Below are 9,646 nucleotides of genomic sequence, written 5' to 3' on the forward strand. Positions count from 1 at the left end.
ACCATTAGTTAATAATTTACTGTCTGCTTCTATAGATCAAGTGCGTTTTCAAGAGACCATCTTTGAGGTTTTCAACTTTCAAATGCATAACAAAACTTAAAAAGCAATTTATTTCCAATATTTAACGAAACTTCCAAGCATTTTGTACTTACCCTCTGCTGGTACGAAAGCACATTTTCCGTTCCGCCGCGAATATGCTTATTTCTCAGCATCTGAGAAGAAATGTGCGTATAGTCCAGTTTTTGGTCGCTAGGGGGCCTTCGTTTTATTGTGCATTTTATGGCTGACATTTTTAACACTGCATCGGCGATTTCCATACTCCCCTTTTGGGAAAAATTCAATCCTAATCCTTCCAAACGCTTTTTTATGGGTTATGTTTGGATTTTTCGGCTTCTAAATTCTGCTGGTTTACGTTTGGAATTTTTGGCCTCCAGACGAGATAACTCGAATCCTAATCCTTGGAAACGCACGTGAGAACTGAATAATCCAAACCTAACAAACATTGAACCATTCATACGTTTTCATCATAGATAGAAGTACCAGTAAACTGATACTAGTTCCGAATTTTAAAAAATAATGATACAACGATTACTATATATACAAATATAGATTATAGGATATTATATATCACATACATATCTATATATTATTTGTTTTGTTTATAGCATCGTCGCTCTATATCAAAGTTTTTGTATATTTCTTACAGTGAAGTTTTGAACGTAATACGAAAATATTTAAATTTCTGTACCTCCCCTCCGTTTGGTATTAATCGATAGTAGAAACAACGTTTTTAATTCTTTGCTTTTTCTTTGAACAAATAATTTGGGGGAAACGTATCTTCGACAACGTATGGTCTACTTATTTCGATTATTTTCCTTAAATGGTATTGTAAACACTATCGCATATTATCTGTAAAGTATTTGATTAAATTTCCCCGTAATATGCGTGCGTTTCTGTCATAGATTGTCCCTCTTGGCCATATTAAAACACTTCCGATCCACGTATATTCGTTCCTCTATATATATATATATATGTATTCGATGCATATTCCGATACCAGTATTAACATCAATAACACAAGTATTAATCATTTTACTAATACATTATAAAATCGAAACTTTATGTATTGTGATAATTACTCGTAAGACTACTATTGATATATTATGTATAAAGCCAGTTTTTATCAAGTATCCATTATTATAAGTTAAATATATTGCAAAGGGAAACAGAAACAATTACTTCGAAATCGTGAATATTTATATTTGTAGTAAATTAGTCTTACACAAGTAGGATAAAAGCTCTTGGACTTAAGCTTTTAGATTTTAACTTAAGATGTAAATAAGCAATGTAGTGCAATGTCTGTATGAAAAAGCATTCAATGTTCACATAGATTTTTTTAAGATCAAAAGCCCTCATTCATTCTCACTCGTCTCATTATGGTAACAAATTGCAGCCTCATAACAAACAAATTGTTCCTAGTTGACTTTGTTCGTGCAACAACGCATGAAGTTTCACATGGAAAACAAAGCTCCATCAGCAGTATATATTATTGATTTGTAGTGTTCTTTATAAAAGCTGTGATGGAGCTTAATGCTTGTATACATGCAATAGACACATTTATAAGTACATTTATAAGTATACAGTCATATATGTGACAAATAGCATTTATAACCCACCCTTTGAAATCCAGGTATAATTAAAAAACTTCACTTCCAAATTGGAGTTATTTCCTTTTATATTTTTTGAAGTAAATTTAGATATATCTTTATCAGAAATCTCATTAAATAAGTTCAATTGAATTTGATTAGGCAGTGTTGTGAAGAGTTTAATTATACTATTATGCTTTTTTAAATTATGCTCTAAATCTATCCACAGATCTATTTTGAGTGGCACGAGCTGATATATAGTATATTATGCGCTGTTAAAATAAATAATATAAGATTAGCAGCACCGATTAGAATTTCTTTCCACCCTTCGATCAACCGTTACTCTATCAGGAGCATCTTGCGGTTCCTTTCCATGAGTTTTCTCCAATATTGCTTCGGTTAATTCATTAAATGCACGGTCAATATTAATATCTGCTTTCGCAGATGTTTCCATAAATCTGATTCCATGTTCTCGCGCTATCTAAAGGAGGATATTAACTTATTAGTTTGTGACATTTTCGTTACTTACATACAATTTAAATTGTAACTGCTTTACCGCTTCCCCTCTTCCTGTGCTAACAACACGTTTGTCTTCCATATCGCTTTTGTTTCCCAGTATCATCTTCTCCACATCTTCATTCGCGTGCTAAAATTAATTAAAAAGGAAAGATAAATAATGATTGTAAATGACTATATTTATGTATAGATAAAAAAGTTTGCAATCATACTTACTTCGTCGATATTTCTCAGCCATTTAACAATATTTTCAAATGTCTTTTCATTAGTAATGTCATAAACAAGCATAATACCCATTGCACCTCTGTAATATGATGTAGTAATAGTATGAAATCTTTCTTGACCGGCTGTATCCCTGTAAATATACAGGTTAAGGACTGTTTAGAAAAATTTGATATTTCACAACTTACCATATCTGTAACTTGATTTTCTTTCCTCTTAATTCCACTGTCTTGATTTTAAAATCGATACCTAAGTGACAAAAAGCATATTGTTCATATATCTAACATACTCCACAGTATAATAGCATTTATTTACATAAAACAATCAACTTTGATGAGAATGTTGTCAAAATATTAATTCAGAAACGCAAATTTCTCTATGCACTTAATGTAATAAAACAATCACACTTCAATATTCAATTATTTATTGTTCATTAACTTCAGTTTACAATATTATTATTTTAGTAGCATAACCTACTATACCGAAAAAAAATTCACGATAATGGATAATTTGATCGAGGAAATCCACGAATGATAATTATTTGGACAATTTCCCTTACCTATTGTGGAAATAAATGTCGTCGAAAATGCATCGTCCGAAAATCTAAACAATATACAAGTTTTGCCAACTCCGGAATCACCGATCAGCAGCAACTTGAACAACAGATCGTACGTCTTTTTTGCCATTTCACTGTTGCTTCTTGTTAACGAGGCGCCGAAGAAAACAAAAAAGATTCGAACCTGTGGAGCACGATTAATAGTTTTGTAGACAATGTTTCGAACATCGAACGTTATGAACGATTATAGGTTTCAAGGTCGGACGAGGGCGCGTCTCAACGTACAACGGTGTCTTGTTAACGACGGAAAAACCGGTCACAGGGGCTGACTATTAAAAGACAGTACGACGTCACACAACAGACCAGCACGCAGAAGCATCGGGGTAACTTTGCACTTTGCTTTCAGTCACAAGTCTGAACAGAACTTACTGATTTATTAACCGACCAACAATCCGTAATATGTACAACTGTGTCTTTATAGTAATTAGCGGTAATCGCGAAACTCTGCCGGGTTCAATTGCGAATATTTCATCTACCACGGGAGGTCACCACCACTGCAAGAATAATTTTAAATCACCTGGATACTAACGGGACACATACGCACAAAGTTATTACTAGACTGCGGATGTTTATGTAAATTCACGTTTCTCTGAACGCAATCAGAGAAGTGGAACTTAGAAATTTATTTCGATTTCTAAATATCACTCTTTTTTCTAAGTACACTGGCTTACTTTTGATAGTTTGTATATTTTTACATATCATAAATATTCTGCGCGTTTTTCACAATTTCTATTTTTATATAAATATCTGCAGTTTAGTTATTACTTCTTTTATCGATTTCACATTAACGCTTATACATCTGTACTTTGTTCGTTTCGTATCGATGCGCATCATACATTATGAATATTCTGCGATGCGATATAATTTTTTATCTAATGAACATGCTTTACAGTTACTTTCAAGCGATTTTTGCTTGAAAAATCGATGAATATTGTTAATAACAAAGTATATGGTTAATGACTAAGATATTTTATCGCGTGGTTTTCAACATTTGGATCAGGCGGGAAAATATGTTGATGAATGCTGTGTATATGAAGGGTAGTAATGGGTTCAACAGGACCAATATTACTATATACATACATACAAGAGTTTCTATTTCTTTATTAAACGTTATTTAAAATTCATCCAAAACTTCATAAATACTACTTTAATTAATTGATGGATTAGAAATATAATTATAAATTTTAAAGACTATTGTATTAAATTATTTAAGAAGGATATGTACATATAAAAATACCCATATTCAAATACCCATTATTAGGTAATAAGTGTAGAAAAATTGCTTCGGAACATGACCGATAGGTGGCAATATATCTACGATTTCATTATCGTTACTTGCCTTGTAGTTTGTAGTTTCTGTCAGTACAAATTCAGATGCATGTGGAAGAGAAGCTTGGTAAAACGTATTGTAACAATACGTAATTTCTCTTCTGCGTGATCAAGAATATGGCAGCTAAAATGCAACACTTTGATCCACCCAGCTCAGCGAGTTCTGAAAGGTAAACAACAATATTTTACCATCTGTTTCTTCTGTTCAGTCGAATATGCATTGAATTTACTGTGCTTTAGCGACGATACCGAAGTGTGTTTGGACGAGAAGGAAATTTTAATTGCTGACGAGTTGTGCGAGGATGCTGAGCGTTGTAGACGTTCTGATATTGGGACACCTACTCCACAATCTCCAAGGCCACCTTCCACGGGTGAGATTTCATACATTTTCTCCTCAATGTATCACTTTTCGGAGTATTCTTACTTCTTGCTTCTTACTTATTTCTTGAAGTAAACAAGCGATGTACCAATTATTTACAGAGTCATTGATATGGAGTACTTGCGTTTGGCAAACAGGATGTACTTGGTTTACCGAAGTAGAATCTTTTTGTCATTTGAAGAAAACAGTTAAAGCCTACAAAAGTACCTTTATCCTTTATCCTTTATCCTACATAATAGTTGAAAGAAAACCTTTCTCTTTGATTTTTATTTACTTTTATGTATTTTTTTTTTGGAAATGTAATTAATAGTACGATGCAACCTCGCATAATTTTTCAAATGAATTAATAGAAACTATTTATGTTTATATGACAGGTTCTCAGAGATCACCAAGATCAAGAAGGCAGCGTACTACTAGTCTATCTCAGTCTAGCAAAAAAACTTCTGCAGAGTCTATCCTTAGAAGTAAAACAAGAACAATATACACAGCTGGTAGACCACCATGGTACAATTCAGCTGGGCAGCAAGTAGAACCTTTTGTAATTGGTTAGTAATAGAAACGTAAAATATATTTATTACTTTAAAGGGAATGAATGTACAATGCTATTAATAGTCTTGTTTTAGGTATTTGTGGGGGCAGTGCGTCTGGAAAAACCACAGTTGCGACAAAAATTATAGAATCTCTAGATGTACCTTGGGTAACACTTCTTAGCATGGATTCATTTTACAAAGTACGAGAAATTTATAAATATTATCGCATAGAGAAGAATGCAGATAGTATATCCAACTTTTCTTATAGGTTTTAAATGAAAAACAACACGACATGGCTGCGCGGAACGAGTACAATTTCGATCATCCCGACGCGTTCGATTTTGAGTTACTTAAAACAACGCTACAGCGTTTAAAGGAAGGTAGAATGGTGGAAGTTCCTATCTATAATTTTGTAACACATCGCAGAGAAAGTAGAACTGTATGTAGATACTAATAAGCGTATAAATGTTAAACATACTTTGTACATATAATGTTTGCCTTTTATTTTAAAGAAAACAATGTATGGTGCCAATGTGATTATATTTGAGGGAATATTGACGTTCTACAATGTCGACGTTCTGAAGGTAAGTCAATGTATTGTCAGGAAAACAGAATGAGTGGGTTTGAATAACAGTAGTAAGGTACGAAAGTAGAAATCAAATTACCACTGATCTCCTTCATTCGATTGGTCAAGATGTGCGACATGAAGGTGTTTGTTGATACTGATGCTGATGTGAGGCTTGCTCGAAGATTACGTAGAGATATATCGCAAAGAGGCAGGGACTTGGAGGGTGTGCTAAAGCAATATAGTACTATGGTGCAACCCGCTTTTTATTATTATATAGCTCCATTCATGGTTCACGCGGATATTATCGTACCTCGTGGCGGAGATAACGAAGTCGCGATAGAACTCATTGTACAGCACGTACATACTCAGCTTCAACTGGTAAAATTATCGGTTTCGTAAATCTTGCTCTCTCTTATTATGTTTACTTTAGTTCATTTCTTGTTCTAGAGGGGTTTCAAACTCAGAGAAAAATTAGCTCATTCTTATATTGGTCAGCCATTGCCATCTTCTCTCTACCTGCTTCCAGATACACCACAGATAAAGGGTCTCCACACATTTATAAGAAACAAAGAAACATACAGAGATGAATTTATATTTTATTCCAAACGTCTAATACGTTTGGTTATCGAGTACGCGTTGTCTCTTCTACCTTTCGAGGTAAATATTAATACACAGCGCTAGTGAGATGTGACAAACGTGACTTTTGATCGCCACTTACAAACACGTGTTTATAGGATGTAAGAGTAGAAACACCACAAGGAGTATTATATCACGGAAAACGCGCAGCTACGGATAAAATATGCGGTGTTTCCATTTTGCGTGCCGGTGAAACTATGGAACAAGCTGTTAGGGACGTATGCAAAGATATTAGAATAGGAAAGATACTTATACAAACCAACCAACAGACTGGAGAACCAGAGGTAAATGATGTAATTTACTTTTCTAATTTGCCACGATCATTTAAATATTGACATAAAAATTATCGATATTTTCCTCAGCTTTATTACCTTCGATTACCAAAAGATATCAAAGACTACAAAGTGATATTAATGGATGCAACAGTAGCAACGGGTGCAGCAGCCATTATGGCTATCAGAGTTTTATTGGATCATGATGTTGCTGAGGAGAACGTGTTGCTCGTATCTCTACTTATGGCAGAATCAGGAGTACACTCGATAGCTTACGCATTTCCACGCGTAAAAATTGTGACGTCTGCCTTAGATCCTGTGATAAATGAGAAGTTCTACGTATTGCCTGGTATCGGTAACTTTGGCGATCGATACTTTGGAACCGAGCCATCAACCATCGAAGATTAATACAACTTAAGATCTCATACTTCAATTGTCGAAACTATTTAATCTGTTATAATGAAAATGCAGTAATCTCATATATCTTTAATAAAATTTGTGTTACGCTGGGGAATGTATGTATCGTTTATATTCATTCTATCTACAATATACAAATTTCAACACCAATCTATGTAACTGCGCGGTTAAAGAGACGTTGTATCGATGTTAGAGCCAACGACGCCTCCTTCCGCAGTGATGCCCGCGCTATGTAATTGTTTGTGATCTCCTATTGCATTTGTCCTATGGGAACGGGTCCAAGAATCCAAATGGCCAGAGCTGACGTTACTCGATTGTTCTAAAAGATACGTGATCGAGTGCGGCCAAATCTTCACTTGTGCTGCCAGAATTACCCAAACCTTCTGGTGGATAAAGCCACTGGGCGGTGCCTTTGGCTTCTGTTCAATATTTCTAATTCCACGTATTCCATTGCTAGCGGGGAGTCCAAGTTTTGGTGTAAACTGCGTAAACGGTGGATAGCTTTTAAATTTATTTTTAATTATCTCTTATTATTATTATTTTAATTATCTCTTCTGGATCGTGTTGACAATAACTCGATTTCTGCACCTTACGGAATGTTTCGTCATCTATATATCGTCACGCGCTGTTTCGTCTTGCTCAATCCATCGTAAAAGCTGGTAATATTTCTTTTTTTAATTTTGCGTTAAATATCATAAGACATTAAATATAAAATATATCATGTTCTTAAGTCAATGAAAGGATTTTAGAAACTTTTAATTTTCTTCTCAGTTACCTTTTCTTCTTATTTCTACTTAACTAGCAGAAGCAAAAAATTTTATAACAGAAACATTGTAGTTACTACGAGTCCAGGGAGCTGTTATCTTATTAGATGTTCTTATCATGGACCAAGCGGATATCGTGTTCCCAGAAGCGACGTAGTTCTGACGTCGATGTGTACGGCGCGGCTGCTACCTTAATCTAACCGGAAACCACAAATCTATTTTTAGAAGAGATATTATAGTCTTTTTTACCATTTAATTAAACAATACCGAATGTGTTCTTTATTAAACAAAAGCATGACCAAAATTTTGCATTTTCCACGTGTTACGTCCGGTGACTCTGTACGTAACCTAGAATCCATCCCTCGAGGCGGCCATTAGCTGTGCAAATATAATTAGTCGGACCGCAATACTCCTAAGGAACTGTAATAAAACTAAGCATTTGTATTTTACTGTTAGGGCCTTAGTCGGGAACTGTAATAAAATTAAGCATTTGTATTTTAGCGTTAGGTCGTTATAAAATATATTCAAGTCGAGACGTTCCTTATGGTTATTGCTAAATTAGGTAAAAGATCGGGAGGTCGGGTTTTTTCCATGTTCAACGGTCATTTCCATCCACCAGTGGTGGGGCAACCAACACCCAGCAATAGTTTTCCTCTGCGACAGGATGGTTACTGAATTTCACTGGTTTACCATCGTCAGATCAGTCATCATCTCTAGACTGGTTCAATATTTTCAGATCAGTCAACATCTCTGGATTGGTTCATCATCTTCACATCAGTCAACATCTCTTCACTGTCAATATTTACTTTGGATCACTCGTTTGTTTAACCTATATCTATACGCATCGAACGAACGTGTCTATATCTACAAGTTGTTGGAATATAGGGTAAATTGTAACCTGTTAAATCAGTGTTATAATCAATTCAACCACCTCTATTATCCTAAACGAATTAGGGGATCGGTCATTTCGTGGCATCGATTGTATAATGATGGTTTTACGAATTTTCGAATTTTAAAACTCATAATTCTCGTAGAATTAGAATAACGAAAGAGAGCACTGAATAAAATTTTAAATGGTGGAAATTTTAAGAAACAATGCACAATTAAGATATTATTTTGTTGAGATGGTCATCACTTCTAAGAAAACTCTAGATCTGGTTTTTAGTTTTCTCAAGCACCGAAGCCATCGACAGCGCATTGATAATGTAAATAAACTGCGTCGGTTTATTTATTTACCTGTATTTAAGAATGTAAATAAACATTGAAAACGTAAATAAACAAACCGAGAATGTAAACAAACAAACTTAAAATATAAATAAACATTGAAAATATAAACAAACAAACCGAGAATGTAAATAAACATTGAAGAAGGAAATAAACAAACCCAGAATGTAAACAAACAAACCGAGAATGTAAACAAACAAACCGAGAATGTAAACATACAAACCCAGAATGTAAATAAACATTGAAAACGTAAATAAACATACCGAGAATGTAAACAAACAAACCGAGAATGTAAACAAACAAACCGAGAATGTAAACAAACAAACCCAGAATGTAAACAAACAAACCGAGAATGTAAACACACAAACGGAGAATGACAACAAACAAACCGAGAATGTAAACAAACAAACCGAGAATGAAAACAAACAAACCCAGAATGTAAATAAACATTGAAAACGTAAATAAACAAACCGAGAATGTAAACAAACAAACCTAAAATATAAATAAACATTGAAAATGTAAACAAAC

The 9,646-nt window shown here is 34.1% G+C and overlaps 2 protein-coding genes across 5 annotated transcripts; one reads left to right on the forward strand and one right to left on the reverse strand.

The window, feature by feature from the left end:
- Positions 1-1,238: 1,238 nt before the first annotated feature.
- Positions 1,239-3,585, reverse strand: LOC132908673 (ras-related protein Rab-10). 3 transcript variants are annotated; one of them, XM_060962890.1, is made up of 6 exons: positions 3,369-3,585; positions 2,943-3,123; positions 2,572-2,632; positions 2,378-2,516; positions 2,202-2,291; positions 1,239-2,126 (listed from the first exon to the last, which is right to left on the reverse strand). In XM_060962890.1, exons 2-6 carry the CDS (start codon positions 3,067-3,069, stop codon positions 1,941-1,943), a joined length of 603 nt encoding a protein of 200 aa, XP_060818873.1. In that variant the 5' UTR covers positions 3,070-3,123; positions 3,369-3,585; the 3' UTR covers positions 1,239-1,940. The 3 variants fall into 3 exon arrangements, with proteins under 3 accessions (XP_060818873.1, XP_060818872.1, XP_060818871.1); XM_060962889.1 differs by having other exon boundaries at positions 3,225-3,584; XM_060962888.1 differs by having other exon boundaries at positions 2,943-3,584.
- Positions 3,586-4,345: 760 nt separating this feature from the next.
- On the forward strand, positions 4,346-7,228 carry LOC132908653 (uridine-cytidine kinase-like 1). 2 transcript variants are annotated; one of them, XM_060962857.1, is made up of 10 exons: positions 4,346-4,498; positions 4,569-4,699; positions 5,082-5,252; positions 5,331-5,437; positions 5,506-5,676; positions 5,750-5,821; positions 5,932-6,183; positions 6,253-6,462; positions 6,540-6,725; positions 6,804-7,228. In XM_060962857.1, exons 1-10 carry the CDS (start codon positions 4,446-4,448, stop codon positions 7,119-7,121), a joined length of 1,671 nt encoding a protein of 556 aa, XP_060818840.1. In that variant the 5' UTR covers positions 4,346-4,445; the 3' UTR covers positions 7,122-7,228. The 2 variants fall into 2 exon arrangements, with proteins under 2 accessions (XP_060818840.1, XP_060818841.1); XM_060962858.1 differs by lacking the exon at positions 4,346-4,498 and having other exon boundaries at positions 5,320-5,437.
- Positions 7,229-9,646: the final 2,418 nt, after the last annotated feature.

This window comes from Bombus pascuorum, chromosome 7, assembly GCF_905332965.1.
Source record: "Bombus pascuorum chromosome 7, iyBomPasc1.1, whole genome shotgun sequence".
Lineage (NCBI taxonomy): Eukaryota > Metazoa > Arthropoda > Insecta > Hymenoptera > Apidae > Bombus > Bombus pascuorum.